Genomic DNA, 23,424 nt, shown 5'->3' with positions numbered 1-23,424 from the left:
TGTTTTGTACAAAACAAACAAAAGATGAGTAGGAGAAGAGGGGCTCCTGAGGACTGAACAAACGCACACCTCTAAATAAAGAGTCAGATTTTATTTAGAAAATCTGAATACATTAATGAAGGCCAAGAATGGTTCATACACACAACCCTTTACACACTGGATTTTCAAGGTCTCCAATTTGACCTGGTTCTACAGCTCCACCTTCTGTCCTGCTGCATTCTTTTACAGATCAGCGTAACTGCTCTTATTTGGAGCAAACATCAGAAAATGTACAGTTGTGGTTTCCTGAGAATCTGTGGCAATGGGTGTTGTTAAGTAAATAAACAAGTCTTACATAAGGTTAAACACTGAGTCAATCAAGAACGCATCAAAATGCATTTTGATTGTTATTTTGTTAAGAAATTAAGCAAAGAATATAGCAATGTACCCTGTCTAGTCCAGGGAAGGGAAGAAAAGATGAAAGTACGTCGCTTTTAATTTCCACCAGCCCTCTTACAAAGATGGAAGAAAAAGGGAGAATCCCACCAGTTTCAGTTTACTTCACAATGTTGGTATTTGCACCTGCAGACTGTGACCCTGACTGGTTCAAACCCAGTTCAGAAATAACCTTTATTATGTTTTTCCAGCGAGCTGCCTCCAACATAAAGGGTGCTTTATAGCTAAAATTTATTGCTTGATTGATTGAAATAAAGCAAAGTTTGACATAACAGTGTCCAGACATCAGGTCAGAGTGATCAGGTCAAATGTTACACCTAATGACACTGCATAAAGATTATTCTTAAAGCTCTGCTTTGCAATCTCAGATCTATCTATTAGGATTATCCTCACATTTTCAATGTTAGATGGAAACTTTAACATCAGGTCACTGTTCCTGTAGTTGGTGGCAGAAAGCTATGGAGCTATGTGAAATGGTTCTTGATGAGTTCTGATGTCTGTTTTTTGTTCAAAGTCTCCTCTTCAAATGCCCCTTTTTTTGGTTTTAGTAAATGTCAAAAAGAATGATTATGTAGTTGTGGTGATTATTTCTTGTCTTTCATTGTTATTTATGATGCACTGGTGTTAATGTGAGCAGCAACTGCATAAGTATAACACAGTCTTTTTAATATTAATATGTCAGTCATTTATTTTGAGAACCATAAAGGAGTCAGGGGAATATGAAACATCTGGTTGTGAATCTGACTGTTTGTTGTGTATGTAGGATCCTGGCCACTGTAGGGGCTGATTTTGATCTGAGAACACTGAGAGCAGTCAGAGTCCTGCGGCCCCTCAAACTCGTCTCTGGCATTCCAAGTAAGTTTTCAAATACTGAGGCTGATGATGACAACAACTAATAAAGATTGCAGCCTGTCATTGTATGCAGAGATATTGGTGTAACCTTGTTTAGGAAATGTTACAGTAAGATATATATATATACAGTACAGACCAAAAGTTTGGACACACCTTCTAATTCAATGGGTTTTCTTTATTTTCATGACTATTTATAAGGCAAGAAATCCCACTTATTAACCTGACAGGGCAGGTTGACCTATGAAGTGAAAACCATTTCAGGTGACGACCTCTTGAAGCTCATCAAGAAAATGCAGAGTGTGTGCAAAGCAGTAATCACAGCAAAAGGTTGTTACTTTGAAGAAACTAGAATATAAGGGGTATTTTCAGTTGTTTTACACTTTTTTGTTTAGTGCATATTTCCACATGTGTTATTCATAGTTTTGATGCCTTCAGTGTGAATCTACAATGTCAATAGTCATGAAAATAAAGGAAACTTATTGAATTAAAAGGTGTGTCCAAACTTTTGGTCTGTACTGTATATATATATATAGAAATATTATGATTATGATATGATTATGAATATTATGATATATATATATATATATATATATATATATATATATATATATATATATATATATATATATATATATATATATATATATATATATACTGTATAACCACAATGTATTATTTTTCAATAATTTATTTTATTTTAATCTCATTCATAAACACTTATGAATGCAATTAGCAGAGTTTCCAACCATCACCCCTTGGTGTAAGGGACAGGTTTAAAAATTAAATAATAAAAACATAAATCAGTTTACACAGTTTAGACTGGGAAGATGCCAGATGACAAAAGGTTTTGTCTGGTTGGATGGAAGAACAAAACACTTCCCTGTATCCTACAAAAGTGTAACTCATTTCACAAAATGTCTCCTCCACTGCCTTGAAAATAATCATTGCAGCTGAGTAAAACAATCACTTACTTCTGTTAAAAAAAGATCACATATTACTGCTGTAACCATGAACTAACTTATAATCCTAACTACTAAACTGAAAATTCTTGTTTATTTGCCAATTTCTAATAAGCTTTTGTCCATCACCTGGAATGGTAAGTGAAAGCCTCAGCCTGTAGTCTGAGCAGGAGAGATCCTGGTACAGAACAGTCCTGTTTTATTCATGCTTCATTCATGTAGTTGCCTCTTACACCTCCTGCTTTTCCTCTGACTTAATTTTTAAACACATTATACATATAAATGACTAACTTCATCAGATAGTAAAAAATATCTACACCTAAATCATAATATTTCTAGTTTGCATCAGCCTGTTCCCTATTATGCATTTGCCTTGAAAAAATTAATTAAGTCCGACCAACTTAAGAGACAAAAGCTGGTTAGCTTTTATCTCTCTGACATTAGAGCATGAAATATCCTAAATGTGTTTTTTAAGCTTTGCTTTAAGGTGTTTCTCATATCTGTTCTTAGGCCTTCAAGTGGTGTTGAAGTCCATTATGAAAGCAATGGTACCTCTGCTCCAGATTGGAATGCTGCTTTTCTTTGCCATCCTCATGTTTGCTATCATCGGCCTGGACTTCTACATTGGCAAATTTCATCGAACATGCTTCAAGAATGGAACACGTAAGCAAGATCAAGACAAAAAGGGTTTCATCTAAATTCACGACCCTCTTGAACACTTATCATTTTAAAAGGATAATGTTTTTAGGTGTTACCAAAGTGATGGATTTTCTACTTGACATATTTTGACTGTGGCTTTTCCAGCTATAATGCTTGTTTGTTTAAAGGCACAAACAAGTGTTATAGCTTGCGCATATCAGTGTCACATTTCTTATGCATATCAGTGAGAATTTGGTGGATTGTGGGACCTGCAGACAGATAATATCCCAAAAGATCTGTGATTTTTGAATTTGACAGCTTTTTAGTCATCATAAGTTAATCTGCCTCAAATCTGCATGGTATTTGCAAATAATTTCTTTACTTCAGAGCCAACGTAAAAATCAGGATGTTTTTTTCTTTGGTGTGTTTAACTGTGTATAAATGTGTGTGTGTTTGTGGTTGTAGAAGAGCAGGTGGCAGATTTCCCTTGTGGACCTGAACCTCCAGCAAGGACCTGTGGCAAAGGGAATATCTGTAAAGAGTACTGGCTTGGACCTAACTTTGGGATCACAAACTTTGACAACATCCTGTTTGCCATTCTCACTGTTTTCCAGTGTATCACTATGGAAGGATGGGTGGATATCCTGTACAATGTGAGTTTTACTACAGAAAACATCTGTGTGGAGATAAACAGATCCAGATGTGTGGTTTGATGTCCTTGGATCTGGTCAAGTCAGGTCTTTTTATTTAGTGCTCAGGCTATGCCGTCTTTAATACTGTTATCTGCATGGTGTCTTTGGCAAATCAGTTTGGATGACATGCAAGAATACTACATTTCTAAATTCATGAGATGTAAATATTTACAGTGAAACTGAAGTAATTATCAAATATTTATCTTTTTTAAGGTTTTATTGGCTCTAGTGGCCTTTATTTGATAGTTAATTGACAGGAAAGTGGGTAATGAGAGAAGGGGAAGACATGCGGCAAAGGTCGCCAGGCCGGAAATCAAACCTGCAACAGCCGCGTCGAGGACTAAGGCCTCCACATGTAGGTTGTGCATAACCCCTGCGCCACCACAGCACATCCCATCAAAGATTTATCTGTATAAAATACAGATGTGCGGATAATGAATCTCAGCCTAATACATTATTGAGAGCAATAATACATGTCCTGAAATCTCTCTCAAAAAAGCTTGAGTGTTGCATGTTCTACATTACTTTAATTGTTTCCTGCTTAACTCACTTATAAATGATGCTCAGGTGTTGCAGTATCCATTTTCCGAGCAGGTTTCTACAGGAAAGCCTTTATATCTTTGACAGTTACATACTTTATATAAAAGCACAAATACTCATTTCCCCCTGTCTGACAGAAAATAAAACTAAGGCTTTGATATTTTATGTCAGTTATGATTTAGTCAAGCACATGTATTTTATACCCTTCAGACTACAGGGCATGACTAAGGGTTTTGTGCATTTACAAACCAGCAACTTCAGAAAGTTTATTGCTTTTATTGGCAGGTACTTTTACAGATTTCTCACCAAATCATTGAACCCGTCTTCCTGCTGAACAGCATGATGGCTGGACACACCCATGGAGTTAGTTCTTACCTATCACTGTATCTTCTGCCTCCTCTCCACCACCAGTGTCTGGGCCCTGAGGGGAAGACATCTCTAATCTTCATAGACAGAGGGTCATTCTCTTGGTTTCCATCACCATGTCTTCCTCCTGGGTCTGAGCGCAAAAGACTTCGATTTGTCAATTAAACTTTCTAATACCCACTCTCTGTGTGTGAGACTTTCCAGGTTGAATATGCTCCACTACAGTAACAGACACATAGACACATAAACTATCATGGTTTTAGGATAGTTAATATATGTATATGTAAAAACAGATATAAAATGGTTCTAAGTGTAGTAATAGGGATGAGTCATTAAACCTCTGTGTCTGTGTGTTCGTGTTCAGGCCAATGATGCCTCTGGGAACATGTGGAACTGGCTCTACTTCATCCCTCTCATCATCATTGGGTCGTTCTTCATGCTCAACCTGGTGCTGGGCGTGCTGTCGGGGTGAGTACAGCCTGCAAACAGACCTGAACAGAGGGCTCCAAAGGTTCTTCTGTACAATACGAACAGGTTTAAAAAAAAAACTCTCAACCAGACATGCTTGTCTTTTTCTGAGGTAGTTGAAAACACGTTAGTTACATGTTCTCTGCTTTTTCTCATCACTGTTTGCAAGAACAACATCTGCAGATGAGCAGCGCAGACCTTACACTGCACTACTCATTTTTCATTTGTGAAACTACTTGACCTTTACACCAATCAAAAGCCATTTTATTTGAATCCCCTTTTATAAGAAATTCCATGCAGCAAGTCAATCTTTGGACTATTCATTAGAACTTGAGCTCATCAGCTCATCTAAAGACTGTTTTAAGTTGTGTGCATAGCAACATAAACATGAGAGAATATTTTCCTCAAAAAATAGGAATTGATAGTCCACAAAATCTAATTTTGTTACCTCATGATAGGCCCCATGTAACATGTCTAAATCACAGCATTCACAGAGTGTGACGGCAGCAAATGAAACATTTGCACTTAGAAATGTTACTGTTCTGTAGCTTTTTGACATCCAACATTTAGAACTGTCTCCTCCAGTCTGTACACTTTTCTTGCACTTACTAATTTAGGTCAATTCCACATATGCGGCAGAACCAGTAAAATATTAAGACTTTATTGAAATGTTAATTTAATGATTAATTTATGAAAGCTGTGGCTGCTATGGTGTTCAGAGCTGTTCAGTGTCATTCTGCTCCTTTATCAAATCAACAAAGGTAGATAACATTGTCAGAACCATTAGAACTGAATTATGGACATGAGACATCTATGTTTTTAATCTGTGCTATGTAACATTACTTTACTGTCCACACTGTTCATAAAAAGTAACATAAAAGTAATGTTTTATAATGTTCATAAAACGTAATGTTTTATTAACGTTAAACAATATGAAGATAATGTTTTATGAACATAATCTTCAGCATGATCTTTAGCAGGTTTGTGTTATTTAGCAGGAAGCATCTTTTATGTATTACAGCTATTATTTTCATTTAGTTCTCAGAGAACTGTTTACAATACTTGAAGAATTTATCACTTAATTATTTTCCGTTTGAATTTCATTTTGCCAAAGAAAAGGTCCCTAACACTTGAAGTTAAAGCCATCAATTTAATCAACACGGCATTAAACTCTCTTTAAAAACAAATAAAATTCATACTGATTAAGTGTATTGTAAGATCCGAAAATGTAGCTGCAGTCACATGTAAAATCTGTTGTCCAACATCATCTGGATTGATTCCTTTTGTCTGGGTTATGCAGGAAACAATTTAAAACAGGTGAAGTTTACTCCATTACTCAAACTTTAAATTTATAACCTCCTTTGGAACACAGTCATAAATTAGATCAAGTGTTTGAAAATCATTTAATTTTTGCTGTCTAAGCTTTATTTTATTTAGTTTTTTATTTATTTATTTCATTGACACTTGTTTTAAAACAGAGAAGAGCTGTTCACTAGGTTACATTTGAACATGTTCATGTTAATCTTTTAATAGAAATGTGAAGAGCAAATTTATGTTAATTCAACAGAGATAAAATTGTAATATTTTGCTGTTCAGCTACAGTATATGCACTCCTTTGTTTACACAGAGTGAGACTAAAAGATCTGATTTTTCCATCTTCCTCCGTCCATGGAGGTGTGAAAAACAAAAGTGTAGTTATCGGAAAATTCAAAGTAAAGTTTTGAAATGTTTATACACTTAACTGGTTGAATTATTCTTACTCAGTCATTTGACATACAGACATACTGTACATTGTTGATTGTACGTCATCAACAGATAGAAAGACTGTATGGACAGCCCATTATCACTCCCTACTCGTCATATATTTACGCATGGGACGGTCCGTCTTCGTCGCATATTGACGCGCAGGGTACCCCTTTTGCGTCAATATGTGACGCGAGGTGTTTTACCCTATGCCTTACCGTAATTTTTGCCCTAAACCTAACCAAATCGTCGGGTTTTGAAGTGTCGGCAGAGGTTGCAAGAACACTTCGCTTCAATAATCCACGTAAAACATGTGACCTACCCAAATCGTCAGCATGTGACGCTGAAGGACCCTGCCCAAGTCGTCACATATTGACGCAAAGGGGGTACCCTTCACGTCAATATGTGACGCATGGTCAGAAATCGTCCCAACTCGTCAATATATGACGAGTTGGGAGTGAGAATGTGTTGGTATGGAAGCCTGAGAGGGCAGTTAGCCTTCACCTGCCTCCTCTTCTCTGTTGTTGCTCAGATCTCCTGTTCTCTCAGTGGACGTTGTCAGAAGGATTTACACTGAACTGGTAAAGTGAAGGTCACTGATGCTGTCTGACTGGGCCGTGCAGGGGCCGTATCTCTGTTGAAAGGCCATGATCTGATCTTTATATCCCAAAGTGTAGACATGCTGGTTTCAGAGGCCTCAGACCCCCAGGGCTATAATCCCAACGGTGTGTGCAGGCCAAGGACTGATGTGTTTACAGTCAGTTAAATTCATAATCATATACTTGGGAATGTAATTCCACTCATATCCATGTCTATGCAGATTAGAACTATGTTCAGTTTATGAAACTGATGGTTTGGACTGAAACAAACAAAACATTCCAGGCATACTTGGTGAAGAATTTATCATATGGCTCAATCAATTCCTTATTTTTTCTTTTTGTTGTTTTGTGTCGTTTTCTACAGTTCTGGCCCTTAAGACAGTAGAGTCCATCTCTCAAGCACATGACCTGCCTGATAAAGTTGAACTGAAACATTTTTACCACTCCTTATGAAATGATTGTAACAATATGATTTATTCTTGATAGATGACGTTTTGATATGATATATATTTTATTAGTCTAGGTGTATGACAGTGAAAATAAACCACAGTGAAAAATATTGAGTTCATGGGCAGCAGTGGATGTAATTGCTTCCTGCTTCCAGGAATAGGAACTCTGCTTGAGTTCTGTAAAACTCAGTATTTGTGGGGTTTTATTAAGAATTGAACAGGATTATTACAGTGTCTGCTTGTGTGAACGTAGCACAAGAAACCAGTCCGAGTGATGTGAATATTTTTACGTATATAGGGAGTACATATGGAAGTAGCAGTCATATGTGCAGAACAGTCCAAGGTTCAGCAAACCATGACAAATGTTGTTACCTGTTCTCTTTCTCTGGGAAGCAGGTGAGCAGACCAGGCTGTTCATGTGATGTAAGAGAAAGCATGACTCATCAGACTAGACCTTCTGTGTCCTGGTCTGATCCTCTACCATGGTAACATTCCTTTCCTGTTTCTATCCTCACATGCACTCATGTGTCATCACAACAGACATTTCAGTCAGTATAGCTCCAGAGAAAGAAAACATTGTGAGCTGTGTGTAAGTGGAAGCGCTGAAGTGTCCTATTTGTTGTAAAGGCAGTGAAATGTGCTCATTCTGAGGAATATCTGTCAGGAAGTGGAAGAGTGTGGTACTGGAAACTATCTTCCTAGAAACACACACACTCCTGCAGCCACACATGAAGATAGTGCCCACAAAATTAGATTGAGAATGGCCCACACACACACAGACACACACACAAAGTGAGGTAGAAATCCACTGCAATGCAGGATAGAGGTTTCCCCTGGACGCACCAATCAGAGAGCGGGGATGGACTGGAGAGGACTGGCTTCCTCTCTCTCTTTCCTTCTACATGATCCATCTCTCAGTCTGTCTTCTCCATCTTGAACTTTTTTCAATTTCCTCCTTTCTCTGTCATCTCCTTCATATTTCAGTTCAATCCCTCCTCATTGAACATAAAATACACAACTTCTATTATAAGTTCAGTTCAGGTCGCTTTATTTATATAGTTTCAAGACAAAGATTGTTATGTAGAATCCATATGGGTCAAAATTTAATTCAAATCGGTTCAGTTCAGTGAAATTCATTCATTGTAGTGATGCTGTGTTATTCCAACCATATTGAAATATAATGCAATCAATTAAGATTAGACACCTGAGACAAGTAAGAACAAGAAAATACATTTTGTCATTGTATTTATTCAAAAAGCCAAAAAAGCGTTTTGAAGACCAAAGAGTACAAGCAAGGTTCTTATAGACACAGTTTCACAATGTTAGCAACATATTCAGAGAGAAGTCTGATTTAATTTCCCCTTTCAGTAAGCAAAGTACAGACTGCTTAGAATAACATTAATGTTCTCTTTTGAAATGAATCCACAGCACAAAGCACAAACGTTTTCATACCTTAAAGGTCGAGTTTAGAGTTCATGATTTAGTTTTCCATCCATTCAAGTCCAAATCCAGCTCCCTGTAGCATCCAGTCCTAAAAGCTACAGAAACCTTTATATCCATGTACACCTAACTAAACATGCTGCAGTGTGAAAGGAACCACCAGTTGTGCTTCTGTGGAGGATTCAAGTACAACTCCTACACTGGATTGTCTGTATATAACAAAACAACTCAAAAAGAAGTTGTCTAAACCAACCAGTCCAGCTGCCAACAGTGGGAGGACATTAAATCCCTCCAATTCTTGCCTCCTTGTCAACAGTTAATAACTCCAGGATCCATAGTTTGTTTTATTTTATTTTATTTTTTCCAAATTTAACAACCATTTTTGGTTGTTTTTTCTTATTTTCTGGGATTTCTAAAGAGAGTTTGCAAAGGAAAGGGAGCGTGTGGAGAAGAGGCAAGAATTCCTGAAGCTTCGTCGACAGCAGCAGATTGAAAGAGAGCTGACTGGTTATTTGGAGTGGATCTGTAAAGCAGGTTGGTTACTCACACAAGCACACATATGGAGTCAGCCACAGAAACACAATAAAGTTAGTATACAAGAAAGTATTTTATTGAAAACCATATGGAGTGTAAATGTGTTACAGAAGAGGTGATGTTGGCTGAGGAAGACAAGAACGCTGAGGAGAAGTCTCTGGATGGAGCTTGGTACAAAAGGAAACATAACCCCAACTCTGGTGAGGGCTGCAGTCAGCACAGACTGACTGACTCACAGCAAATCAAAATTCAACAAAACCAACCAAAGCATTCATTTAAAAATGGAGGAGCTTGTGATCCTCCACCTTTAGTCATAAAGTAATTATATTGCAATGTATAATAAATAAATACACAAATACAGTGAGCTGAACTACCTGTTGTTAAAAAGAGTTTTTAAATTGGTTGTTATGAGGAGAAAAAGGACCTGCGAAAAGCCTTTTTAAGTGAGACACATCAAATATCACAGCAGGAAATTATTACTTGGTTCCATTTTTTGCAGTGCTGAAAAGAACGAAGAAGAGTAAGAATGACCTCATCAATGCAGAAGAAGGGGAGGACCATTTCACTGACATTTCATCAGTTGGTGAGCAGAATATATACAACATACCTTCTGAACGCCATACAGAATAAAAGACAGAAATAAAACTTTACTATCACATTGAATGCTGCTAGAGTATTGCTGGACTTTTACATGACTGCCATTAAAGGTGAAAATATATATTTGAAGGATTTCTGTTCTTTTCTGAGACATATTTGTGGTTTCCAGTACTTTCTTTAGATTCTGTGGCACTAGTGGTTTGTTTAACCATTGCTTTACATTAAAAGAGCACAGAGAGAAGGATTAGATATGCAGTAAATAATCAGGGGTGGAACCTCAAACTTGTACAGCTTTATTGAGGACTGACATCCTTAGTACAAAGATTTACCAAAACATAATCTAAAAAATACAATATTGGTCCAAATAGTGAGTACTCCACAGTTTCTCTAAAGTAATGAGTACTCCACAATTTCTAAAATTACTAATAAACTAGAATAATCTAAAAAGTATAAAATTGGTCTAAATAGTGAGTCTGGATTCTAAGTTTATTCTAATTCCTTTTCTGGGTTAAGTAGTAAGTAAGTACTCCACAGTTTCTAACAAGTAATGAAATACAAAAGAGGAAAGAGTACATTAGGGAAGTATGCGCATAGCAACATGCAGATAAAATAAAGACATAAGTGATAGGTGGTGACATCACGAGACCATGAACCGTGTTGCTAGGTCTCCCAGCAGAAGTCCGATATGATGGTGTTATCGAGGTGCACTAGTAGAAATGTCCTCTTTGCTAGATAGTGTCAACTTCAAGCACACTAGTGAGTCATTCAGAAAAGTAACTATCACAGTTTTGTACAGTTCTGATAAGACTCAGGTTGGTGTGAGACCTGTGAACTTTATTGGCATCTTTGTGTGTTTCATTCCTACTGCCCCCCCAGGGTCGCCATTTGCACGCGCGAGTGTGAAGAGCAAGAACGAGAGCTCGTCTTACCTGAGGAGGAAGGAGAAGAGAATTCGCTTCACCATCCGCCACCTGGTCAAATCCCAGACGTTTTACTGGACTGTATTGTGTCTTGTTGGCCTCAACACGCTGTGTGTAGCTATAGTACACTATGACCAGCCAGAGTGGCTTACGTATGCATTATGTGAGTAGCAGTTAACATGTTTAATGAGTCAGTTAAGTCTTTTTGAATGACTGGTATTATTAGATTCTATTGACTCTACTAACCACACATTATGTGGAGTTTTTTTTAAAAAAGATACTTTTCTCATCACCAGAATCTCTTCAAAACAAACTACAAATCAAACTCCTATGGTTAAAACTTGTTAGAAGATCTTCAGATCTGTTATATTTGTATAATGGTTCAAATATTGTGATAAACTTTTTCAGTGCCCTGTACCACAGAATGTAACCATTACTTGTACTCAACAGTAATAAACCAATTAGCTGCCAACTAGTCAAAATTTCCTTTACTTGGCTCTAAATGGTTATTAGTAGGTTTGGATGCATCGACTAGCAACATGATGCACTTGAATTGACTTCCACTAAAAATTGTTAGAAAGAAATGCTTTGATGCATAAAGAAGGGGATAATTTTGTCAGTCTCTCAACGAACAATTAACCTGATCAAGTGCACATTTTTCTTCCAAGGTCAAAAGTGTTTTGAATTAATTTGTTGAATTAAAACAATGTCACATAGACCAACTTGTATGACTTTGTCTCTTTAAAGAAAATCAGACTCAGCAGGTCAGACTGAAACCAGTCAGTAAATTCTTGATTGTTACATTTCTTTTATTTAGTCTTGTATTGCAAATTCCAGAATGTTTTTGTTCATCTCCATAAGTCAGTCAGACAAGGTGGAAAGTTAAGGCTCATTCTGAAACATAATGTAGCACATCATGTCTAAGACAGTCTTAATGATCAGGCAGGGACACCACCAGGTTTTTTTGTACATAAGTGGATGAGACAGAACTTATTTTATATAAGAACCACGTCTATCCTGAAGCAAACCCTGTTTAATATTGCTTAGAGGACATAAGTATATCACACTCCAGGCAAATTTACACTCAGATAAGTATTTAAATCCCACAAAGACCAGATATAATACTAATGTGTGTGTTTTTGCTCCTTTTCATGGAAAGACCTGGCCGAGTTTGTGTTTCTGGGATTGTTCCTGGCTGAGATGACCATGAAAATGTACGGCCTTGGACCCCAGACCTACTTCCACTCTTCTTTTAACTGTTTTGATTTTGGGGTGAGGCATCCTGCACTGCTGGGAACTTTGTCACTGCATGTGAATATGATTTGTCACCTCAGTGATTTTTACCCAATATATGTGTACACCTGTGGCATTTATTTGCTTGTGTTTGTAGGTCATTATTGGGAGTATTTTTGAGGTGGTCTGGGCTGCGATCAAACCTGGTGCTTCATTTGGTATCAGTGTCCTGAGAGCTCTGCGACTTCTCCGGATCTTCAAAGTTACCAAGTCAGTCACTGGGACTGTGTGACTGTTTCAGACTGATTAGATCTTATAAATGCTGTGAATTCATGTGCCTCTGTGTGTAGGTACTGGAACTCTTTGAGGAACCTGGTGGTATCCCTACTCAACTCTATGAAATCCATCATCAGTCTGTTGTTCCTGCTCTTCCTCTTCATCGTGGTCTTTGCTCTGCTGGGAATGCAGTTGTTTGGTGGACAGTGAGTCTTTTTTTTGGACATGTTTCTATGTAGTTTGTTGTAATCAGTTGCTTTAAAGATGAATTCCTGTTGAATGTGACTTTTAGACAAACTACACCATATTGTGACTCACACAGGACTGGGCTAAGCTTTTTAGTATTTCATTTAAAAGGACCCTTTTTTCTCCTGACTTTTGACATTTAATGTGTCTTAAAGAACCAATTATTAAAACATGTTTAGCTGTATCTTAACAACCAAATGGCAAAAGTAACAACATGTACACTGAGTGCTCAATTATAATGCAATTTGTAGTTTTGAGGTTTAATTTTATTGTCGAACAACTACAGCTCTCTTGGTCAATACAAAATGTTAACCTCTCAAACTTGAATATTTAAGAAAAAGTAAAAGTGAGATTTTGGCTTTCTTGGGACAATATCTTTGTGTGCATGATTACTGAGCAACTATTAGTGTGCAGAATTATTATGCAACTGAATTAAAACTGAAAATTTTCCCATTTCACTTGTTTATCATTTAGTGTCAAAAACACTTTGCTTTCTAAAGAACTGGGTTTCAGATCTCAGCTGACATCAGCAGAGAGTTTTCTAGAACAGTGATGAAACTGAATCCAGAGAGAGATCATCTTTCATCTGAAGAAGACCTGGGGGGGAATTCAGAATCGTATGTCCTCTCTCCAGGTTTAACTTTGAGGATGAAACTCCAACAACCAACTTTGACACATTCCCAGCTGCTATTCTCACTGTGTTTCAGGTAAATACCAAATCCTCTATTTTTTATTTGTTTATTTACAATTTAAATCTTCTCTTGTGAACTGGGCTCTATAAGCAGGGTTTGTCTCTCTTTCAGATTCTAACTGGGGAGGACTGGAATGCTGTCATGTACCATGGGATAGAATCTCAGGGTGGTGTGCATGGAGGAATGTTTTCCTCCATTTATTTCATCATTCTCACTCTTTTTGGAAACTGTATCCTGCTTTGATGACCCAATTCTACTCATTTAACTCCTAGTCTCATGCAGGAGATTCTTTATTTTGATGTAAAGAAAATATGTAGCTGTTAGGACTGACTTTACTGACTGTTAGTACTGATTTTTTTCCTGTTCTTTGACATTCTTTTCCCTGAGCCATATTAACCAGACACACTGCTCAACGTGTTCTTGGCCATCGCTGTTGATAACCTTGCAAATGCCCAGGAGCTTACAAAGGTATTCAGTTTCATCATTAGATGTTGAGGGATGATCCCGGATTGCATCTATGTACTTCTGTACCTTTTGCTATATAAACTTGATGCACAAAGTGAGCATTTCACTTTTCCAAACTGGCTAACAAACTCAGATTGGATATGTGGCAAAGTGTAAACGCTGTGGGGAAGAGGAGGGCGCTGATGCACCCACAGTTATGAGATTGGAAGGCCTTTTTTGTGCCAAGAATACAGCCGAAACTTAAATATGAATGCCATACAGCATTATTCAATAAATTAGGATATATGTCCTGATTATGCTTGTCAGATTAATAGTACCTTTTGAAAATAAAAACCTTTTAGCAGCTATTGAACATACTAAGCGATATAAAGAAGTTAAAACATCAGTCGTCTAATTTATTTACAAGTTCTAAAAAACGTCAGCACTTGATGTAAGAGAGGACAGTTAAAGTGTAGAATGACCATCGATGTACCGGATTGGATGTTGCCTATCAGCTCCTAAGCTAGTGATGTGAACCTGGTAGATGCCATTATTATGCATTGAGTGATGTCCCCAATACTATACTATTCTAATGCAAAATGAACAGGAATCTGTCACAAAAAAAAAAAGTTTGTAACCCCCATTTTTCTTATTAAATTTCTATAAAATGTTACTTATTGTTTTAGAATGATACACAGCATACCGCTGGAATGCAGTGGTATGCCCAGCCTGGAGCTGCCCTGCTGCAGCCAGTTCCAGGCTGGTTCCAAATGATGGTCATGAGGCGGTGCACCTCACAGAATAACTTCACCTAGTAGCTTATCTGTAACACCTAAAATAAAATACTTATTTACATCAGACTTTCTTTGAGCTGAAAGAAAATATTGTCTATCATGTTATATTTATTTTTTCCCTGGCTTATTTTTTGATATTATATCTAGAATTCCTAATTGCACTTTCTGAAACATTTGATAAAATGTTTGTTGTTGTTTTCTTTGTTATTTATTAAACAACTCTTTTCCAATAATTGACTATTATACTCCTAATTGTGCTGAGTGAACAGATTAAAGTTGTGTTGTTTTTACTTTTTTGATGAATCTTGTGAAGTTATTGGTGTATTTAAGTGTGATGTACTGGTGCAGAGGTATTAAGCAAATCTGCAATTTATTTATGTTTGTGTTTTTTTAAAAAGTTTAAAATGAGTGAATAAATTCAAGTTTTCTTTATCATATTGGTATCAGCCGACACCAAACCTCAGATAAATGTATCAATGTCGAAAGTGGAAAAAGTGGTTCAGACCATTCTTTATGAATATTTTACATGTGTAAGGCAACATTTTCACAGGTAGACTGGTAATCTCTTCTATTCTATTTACTTACATTTAACCTACTATTCAGGATGAAGAGGAGCAGGAGGAGGCCATCAGCAAAAAGCTGGCTCTTCAGAAGGCTAAAGAGGTACAGGAAGTCAGCCCTATGTTGGCTGCTAACATTTCAATCACAACGTAAGTGAACCTTTCCTTATTTTTTCAGTGCTTTAAGTTTCTTCTTCTATTTCTAAATTCAGAGGAAAGCAAGTCTTGTTTGACCTGAGGGACTCTGCTAATCTGTTGGTTCAACCTAAACAAGCATATTAAAGGCTTGACAGGATTTTAACGCCTTACTGTAATATTTACCCAAAAACTCTGAACAGCATTTACAGAAGAATATTTTGTGTTTGTTTTGTAAAAAAAAACAAAAAAACTCTCAAAAATTTTCCTCCAGGTTGAAGAAAAAATATGTTTTAGACACCAGCGTTAAATAGCTGCCTGCTGGGTTGAAGCAACAATCTCCTGGCTTATCAACTATTCCGACTGTGAAGTAACACCAACCTAAATATTCCAGTGTCAGCTCATTGAAATACAAAACTCAACTTCTGTATTTGTCATATTAACTTTGAATGTTGATGTGCTTTTGATAAAAGTAACATTTGACTTTGATCCAAAATCTACAATCATTGGTTTGTGAAGTTTCTACTTAACATGGTGGTTTTAGATGACCGGGCCTGTACTGGATGCAGAGAACACTGAAAGGAATCATCCTGATCAGATGTCCAGACAACCTCCACTGACAGCTAATTGTTTTCAAAGTTATAACTGAAGGCAACTGGACTTCTCTTGTTATCTTGAAGACATTTCAGTGTTCTTCCAAAAAGCTTCTTCAGTTCTTAAACTTAGGTTGAAACTCTCAGGCTTATACATTTTATTCAGAAACAGTCACACTGATAGAGTAATGGAGGTCACTATCAGTACCTCCAATACTAATAGTGACACGTGTGTCAATTTGTGCAGTGTGTTAATCACGTCTCAAGGTGTGAGTTTCTGTGAAGCTGCCTGAGGAGACCAGACAAAAAGATGAAACTTTACCCCTTGAACATCTTTGTTGTTGGGTTTTCATGTTTCACTTAGATGGCTTCTTTCACTACTCTCTCAAACCATGTTCAAAGTGCACATTCTTGTCTTCAAAGGAGAGTCTTTAGTCTTTGAGATGTAGATAAACTGCTGAGTCTTGACCTGATGAGTTGTGCCATCCTCTTGTGTAGCTGCTGCTTTGTTTCTACAATGTAGAGGAGTGAACAGTCCTCGCTGCAATGGGCTGCATGCAGCCTGCATGTGTTTGGGATTTTTGTCCTTGTGTCCTTTTAATACTTGCTTACGGAAACATATTGCTATCACACAGGAAAAAAAAAAAAAGAGCGCTATCACGTTATGCTTCCGTAGATGGCAGCTTCTATCGTGTCACAGTCAAAAAGTAAAAAAGAAAAAAAGAAAACAACAAAGGCCATCACCTTAACAACGGAAATGTATTTTAAGTTAACAGATATGTAAGACGAATTGGTCCAAACCCTGAGGTACTCCATAACTAACATAGAGAAGGTTTATTATTACCATGAACTAGCTGTTCACTATTTCATACTATTTAAACCAGACTAAGGTAATTACCTTGATGCCTACAATATATTCAAGCATCTGTAGAACTTTTATGAATGTTAAAGTAGGAGCAAGAAAAAAAGCTTCTTTTCTGTTTTAATTTTTTTTTTTTTGCTATATGCTGCTCATCCTATTTTTAGTTTTCAGAAATAGATCCCCTCCCTGTCTTCTTCTTTTGTGCTTTTATGTATAATCTCTGTTTTCCCTTTCAAGTCTCCCTCTCCCCCCTCTGTATTTCAGTACCGCTTCCTTTTTATGTGTTTGTGCTGTAGGAGTTATGTCTGCACCCCAGTCCATCACTACCTGAGGTAAAAACCCAGCTGTCTCCACACAAGGTGGCCAATGATGTTGGCCAAAACATACATATCCATGTTGTCACAGACCATGTGATTAAATTAGAACTATCTTTTATTCATAACACATTTCAGGCTTTTCTGTTCATCTTGTTTTCCATTTGAAACCTCCTGGATTTTGACCTTTTTCAGTTGCCATTATAGACTGTGTTGTGAACAGATTGACATCTGCTCTATTACTGGCATATTAACCTGGAATTATATCTGTAAAATCAGGGGAAACTGGAACTAACTACAAAAGGTGCATGCATACAGTTTATTGTAATCTGAAAATACATTTCAAATGGTTGTGTATCAAAGCATGGTAATGGAGCCATGCTTGAACTTCAGCCATGACCACAAGCAGCTCTCTCCACAGCAGACTGGGATCTCTGGTACCAGTTTTCCACTGTGCTCAAAGCCCCATTGCACATATTATCAATCATTCAGCATTGAAATACAATTTGTGTCATCAAGGGATTACAAAATGTTGTACTTTTGAGTTTATACACCATAAACACTTATATCCTTTGTAAACAAAATAAGCAAGAACAGAATTGAAATTATATTGTGCATTACTATGTAATATCAGTGTTTCAGCGCTCATGTTTTTTTTTTTGGTCTTTGGTTTCTTCTTTACTTAGCAATGAGCAGCAGAGGTCAGTCAAGACGATGTCTGTCTGGGAGCAGAAAGCCAGCCAGCTGAGGAGGCACAATCAGGCGAGCTGCGAGGTCTTATATGATCCCGAGGAGTGTGTCCGCCTCCCCTCTGGCCTTCAGATGCGGCCTGACATGAAGACCCATCTTGACCGGCCCCTGGTTGTTGGGCATTCCGATATGCTGTTGATGAGAGGCCATCAACATCACCGTCACAAGCCGGGCACTCCGGAGGAAGCAGAGACTGCCGCTGATCCACCGTCCACTCCGCCTCATTCTCATCACCGTCACAACCGCCACAGAGACAGAGGGCGGGCTAAGGTGAAAGAAGAGCCCAATGACAGCGGTGGTGACAGTGGCAAAGACGGGAGGCAACACGTCCATCATAGCCGCTTCAAAAACCATGACTACAGCTGTAGACAAGAGGAGAAGAGCAGGAGGTCCTCCAGCAAAGACAGGAGCAGGAAGCATCACCATCACAGTTCAATGGATGAGAGTGCAGGTGGGGAGGCCACAAGAGAGAGAGAGCATCGGCATCATCATTCACATCGACAGTCCAGAGGGGGGAATGGGACAGTGAATGGTGGGGGTCGAGGCGAGCACAGGCTTCACCGTAAAGATGGTCGATCATCTAACAAGGACGGGGATAGAGAGGGCAAGAGGAGGAGGCATCACACACACGGGTCGAGGAGTCAGTCCAGGGCTGAAGGAGAGGAGTCAAACGAGAGAGAGGAGCCAAATACTAACAGGTACAAATATTCATCAACAGGCAGACTTCACTTCTGTCTACTATTTCATGTACTCTCAACACATTGATTTAGTTTACTGTCAGCTGCAGGAGATCAACACAAAATTCAAATTCAGACACATTTAACATCCCTAAACCCCAGAAAGAAGGGATATGTACAGTTTGTTAAAAACCTTAACAGAGGTCATCAACTGTTAATGTGGCTCTCACAGCTTGATCTGAAACACAAACTCACCAACCATCTTGTCAGTACAGGATCAGATCCATGTTTGCCATCAGAACCACTGTAACTCTCCATGGCATCGAATTACATAAACCTCCTTTCCTCCTCGTTGTGATGCTTGCTTTGAACATAAGAAAATCATCTTCACAAAACCATCATAGCAATTTAATGGCTAAATGCATTAAGTTGCTGTCATGGTTTGTCAAGTGAAGAGATTTAAAATAAGTGGTGAATGTAATCACATAATCTATGTGGAAGTGGAGTTAAAATGAAATCTGTAATTCCATCCATCAAACAATAAAAAATATTCTGACTCCTTAAAGCACCTTGGATGTATGTTGGAAGTGACATAGATGGAAGCTTGACCCTTGACACTTTTTTGTCTCCTTTTTTTACCCACAATTTGTTTATGTCACTAACTGCTATAGTGGTGAGCTGATAATGCTCTTTCTTTTAGGGATCAACTCTTATTGAGTCAAGTTTCAGGTGACCAGGGTTATGAAAACACTGGAAGATAAACATGATTCTCTTGGAACAGGTTTGGTGACTCAGATGACATTTCCCAGCAGCCAGGCTCTCTGGAAACATCTGGCCAGCCAGAGGACTCAGACAACCAGAAGAATGTCAGAAGAACAGGCCAGACCTCCATCCGCATTCCCCCTGTGACTATCACCACACCTGGAGAGATCACTATGATACAAAGTTAGTACCCTAATGGCTTCAGAATGCATATTTATTTCCTGAGTTCATTGATTTATTTCTCCAAAGTCTCCTAGTTATTCCACAGTGGTTGTTTGTACATTTTATGTTGTCTTGTAAAATGTTGGCTAATGTTAAACTAACTGCCATGTGTTAATCATTATTATGTCTTCACAGTGAACAGTACTGACAATGACTCAGTGCCTATGAGAGGCACTGAGAGGAGAAGAGGAGAAGAGGAGAATGAGAAGAACCTGAAGGATCAATGTCACTCTGGACCAAGACCCATCTTAGCTTACAGCTCAATGTTTATCTTTGGACAGACCAACCCGTGAGTCACCTCAGTCTGCTCCGTCCACATCTCCATCCATCGCTCCTTCCTTCTTCACTTCCTCTGTTCCTTCCCTCCTTCCTTCCTTCAATTCTTCTCCGCTTCCTCCATTAGTGACTCTGTCAGAGAGAAACACATCTAAACATAGAAGCCAATGGTACAATCTACTGGAAGAAAGCAGCTGGTCTCAAATCCATCCAGCTGCCATGAATGATTTTAACAATGACTGTCAGCAAATGATTTTACTCGTGTGCACATTAAAACTGCTTTCGTTATTAATACAAATATATTAGTAATTTTGTCCCTTTATTTATTATCACGTATCTCTCACCAACACCCGCAGAATTTCTTTAGTAATATATTCAATCTATTTGCTTAAAAAAGGTCAGTCTGGGAAGTAAAACCTTTTAACTCAATGAGTTAAGATGTCGAAAAGATTTTAAACAGAAAAAAGTAAAACATTGTAAAAGTGAAAGAAATTCATACAGTGACTCTCGAGCACAAGCCATTTTAACAGATCACAAACACAATAACATATTCAAAACACATTAACTAAGCGCAATTACAAATGAATAAAACACAACAATGTCTACTCAAACTGTACAAAATTCACCCTCTTTTATTACATTGTTTTATTGTCTTTGAAGAGATATCTCAGAACCAAACTTTGTTGAATGACAGTCATGTAAACAGAATTTGAAGCAGTTGCTGCAGCTGTTTGCTGTGTCTCTCTGTCTCCCTCCCTTTAGGGTGAGGCGGTTGTGTCACTACATTGTGACCCTGCGGTATTTTGAGATGTCCATCTTGGTTGTTATCGCAATGAGCAGCATTGCTCTGGCAGCTGAGGATCCAGTCTGGACAAATGCCCCTCGCAACAATGTAAGACAGACCTAATCAATTTCTCCTTTTTTTGGTTTTGTTTTTTTAAAATTCCTTATGTAAACAATAACATGCAGGGTCAAATATAATTCAGATATTTGTATATCTGATTATGATTAAGTCAGTGCCTCACCAGCTATGAACCTCACCGCACGTCACTGGTGAAATCACTGCTGACCAAAGGGTAAGAGGAGGAACAGTGTCCTTAAAGGACAGAGAGGCTGAGATACTGTACACTAATTCCTGATCCAACTGTTCTACAATTTGTATTTTAATTCACACTGTATTCACTATAATTTTGACACATCTGTGTTAACACTTATGCAACATGGTCTGTTTTTTTTAGGTGCTCAAATATCTGGACTATGCCTTTACTGGGGTTTTCACGTTCGAAATGGTGATCAAAGTAAGATGCCACCACTGACATCCTAATTTTCTACTCTGTTTTCAAAGACATAATTGTGCTTTGCAAGAGGATGCACAACTCTTTTTTTGTGCATTGTGGTATATTTAATATGAATTTTATGTGTTAGATCAAAGCAAAATATTACAGGACTGTAAAGTGGAAATTACATGATTCACAATTTTCAAAGTGTTTTCTCAATAGGCCTTTTTATCCAACTCTCTTTATTCTGATACCGTTATGTCAAGATACCTCTAATCAGAATCAATAATCACAACATGAAATGCACGTCTTATGGTGGCAGCATGTTGGAGTGTATCTCTTATGTTGGTTCTGGTTTGTTCTTTTTGTAGACCTTCATTCTTTGTTTATTTGTTTGTTGGTAGTTGATAGTTTCATTATTTGGACAATTGGTGTCTTTGGTTTTGGATGCTGTGAAATTGTAAAGATTTTGGTTGTTACTTTTTTACTTTCAGACAGTTGTTATGATACATAACCATGACAACAACTGGAAACAAGTGATTAGCATCTCAAAAGCTCAGATAACACCTGAACTTTTACACACAAAGAGAAATATAAAGGAGTTGCAAAAGCAAATGAGGTGGATTAGCAGTGCTTACCGACAACTGACAGGGTTCTCCTGGACATGCTAATATGGAATATTGTCTCTGCTGCCTGGATACTGAGCTGTTATCATAATATGGTGGTCATGGGTACCAGTCTTCAGTCAGAGGCCCCTTTAGATTTGTTGCCAGACAGACTGCTACCAGAGATCCTTCTTGCTCACATCATCAGCACCCACTACTACTCTAAAGATACTTTGGCCATATGACTTACATCACTATTTAATCTCACTTTGGAATAATAAAGTATTTTTGAATTGAATTGAAATACAGAATAAGCACAGATTTCTAAAAAGCTGAAAAAAGTGATAAAAGTCATTTGAAACCATCTGAATTTATTAGAAGCAAACTGATTAAACAACATTTTTTGTCAACTCTTTAGATGGTGGATCTTGGACTGCTTCTCCATCCTGGATCTTACTTCAGAGACCTGTGGAACATTCTGGACTTCATAGTGGTCAGTGGGGCTCTGGTGGCATTTGCATTTTCGTAAGTTCAGCAGCTTCTACCTATTTGCTGTAAAATAAGGAAATAAACATGTATCTCTTTGAGAGTTGTAAGAGTTTTCTGAGGATTTTCAGTAAACACAAACACTCAAGGTCCTTTGTAATTGAATTGAAATGAATTGATATACAGCACAAGCACTGTATTATAAGAACGAGATCTTCTAGTTTGTAGGTCACTGTAGAGTATCTGGTATGATCACCATGAGCTGCTGGCGCGAAAAGTATTTAGGAGTGGCACCGGAGAGCAACTTGAAAATCTAAGAACAAGGCAGAGAAAACACTGTTAGGTGAGAAATATGACCTTGTTACACCTGACACTAACATCAGTGGAGTTTGTCCTCACACATGTTGAAGGGCAACTCACTGACTGGAAGTGACTCTTCATAGGCAGTAGCATTATCACCTGGATATGTGCAGTGTTAAAAAAAAGTTTTTTTTAATGAAACACTGCTACTGCATTATTAAAATGATTAAACAGTTAGATTTTAACAGATTAAACCTAGCATTTGGTTGGGTCACTATGCACAAAAGCATCTTCCTGCTGTAGGTTTTACAGATGAACCTTTTTGGTGTCTGTTTGTGGCACTGACCACTGAGAAGTTCCATCATTCATTCCTTTATATCTCTTATTGACACGAGGAGCTGGAGCTCTCTGAGAGTTTTTAAATCTAATTTGAAGATATTGTTAAAAAACTGCTCGGGTTTTTTAACATTAACTGCATGACTGTGTGTGTGTGTGTGCCAGTCAGTGGGCTTGTGTGTGACTGTGTGTTGTGATTGAAAAGCAACTTATAATGTTTTATTGTTGCATTGTGTATCCATTGGATTTTGCTATGATATGGTACAGAGCATCAAATGGTGGCCTTTATGTTTGAGTTATACATTGTCCCTTTTTAAATGAAGTTCATTATGTTATGATAACCTACATGTC

At 37.7% G+C, this 23,424-nt stretch overlaps 1 protein-coding gene across 22 annotated transcripts in view; it reads left to right on the top strand.

Moving 5' to 3' along the window:
* Window positions 1-23,424, top strand: part of LOC102232640 (voltage-dependent N-type calcium channel subunit alpha-1B-like) — a 76,557-nt gene that overhangs the window by 18,982 nt on the left and 34,151 nt on the right. For 15 of the 22 annotated variants that reach the window (XR_002753435.1, XR_002753434.1, XM_023341703.1 and 12 more), the window contains exons 4-25: window positions 1,199-1,290; window positions 2,757-2,909; window positions 3,351-3,538; window positions 4,848-4,951; window positions 9,601-9,716; window positions 9,827-9,916; window positions 10,216-10,299; window positions 11,181-11,396; window positions 12,393-12,505; window positions 12,624-12,736; window positions 12,817-12,948; window positions 13,623-13,695; window positions 13,792-13,909; window positions 14,081-14,148; window positions 15,522-15,628; window positions 17,365-17,400; window positions 18,069-18,830; window positions 19,591-19,754; window positions 19,929-20,082; window positions 20,832-20,961; window positions 21,308-21,367; window positions 22,370-22,476. Coding sequence is in view for 20 of the 22 variants with exons in the window: in XM_023341703.1 (XP_023197471.1) it covers window positions 1,199-1,290; window positions 2,757-2,909; window positions 3,351-3,538; window positions 4,848-4,951; window positions 9,601-9,716; window positions 9,827-9,916; window positions 10,216-10,299; window positions 11,181-11,396; window positions 12,393-12,505; window positions 12,624-12,736; window positions 12,817-12,948; window positions 13,623-13,695; window positions 13,792-13,909; window positions 14,081-14,148; window positions 15,522-15,628; window positions 17,365-17,400; window positions 18,069-18,830; window positions 19,591-19,754; window positions 19,929-20,082; window positions 20,832-20,961; window positions 21,308-21,367; window positions 22,370-22,476 (3,180 nt within the window). In the remaining 2 variants the exon portion in view is untranslated. The remainder of the gene's footprint in view (window positions 1-1,198; window positions 1,291-2,756; window positions 2,910-3,350; window positions 3,539-4,847; window positions 4,952-9,600; window positions 9,717-9,826; window positions 9,917-10,215; window positions 10,300-11,180; window positions 11,397-12,392; window positions 12,506-12,623; window positions 12,737-12,816; window positions 12,949-13,622; window positions 13,696-13,791; window positions 13,910-14,080; window positions 14,149-15,521; window positions 15,629-17,364; window positions 17,401-18,068; window positions 18,831-19,590; window positions 19,755-19,928; window positions 20,083-20,831; window positions 20,962-21,307; window positions 21,368-22,369; window positions 22,477-23,424) is intronic. The other 7 variants (XM_023341709.1, XM_023341713.1, XM_023341697.1 and 4 more) reach the window with 3 other exon arrangements.

The sequence above is a fragment of the Xiphophorus maculatus genome, chromosome 11 (assembly GCF_002775205.1).
Source record: "Xiphophorus maculatus strain JP 163 A chromosome 11, X_maculatus-5.0-male, whole genome shotgun sequence".
Classification (NCBI taxonomy): Eukaryota; Metazoa; Chordata; class Actinopteri; order Cyprinodontiformes; family Poeciliidae; genus Xiphophorus; species Xiphophorus maculatus.
This window is presented reverse-complemented; position numbering and strand designations above follow the sequence as displayed.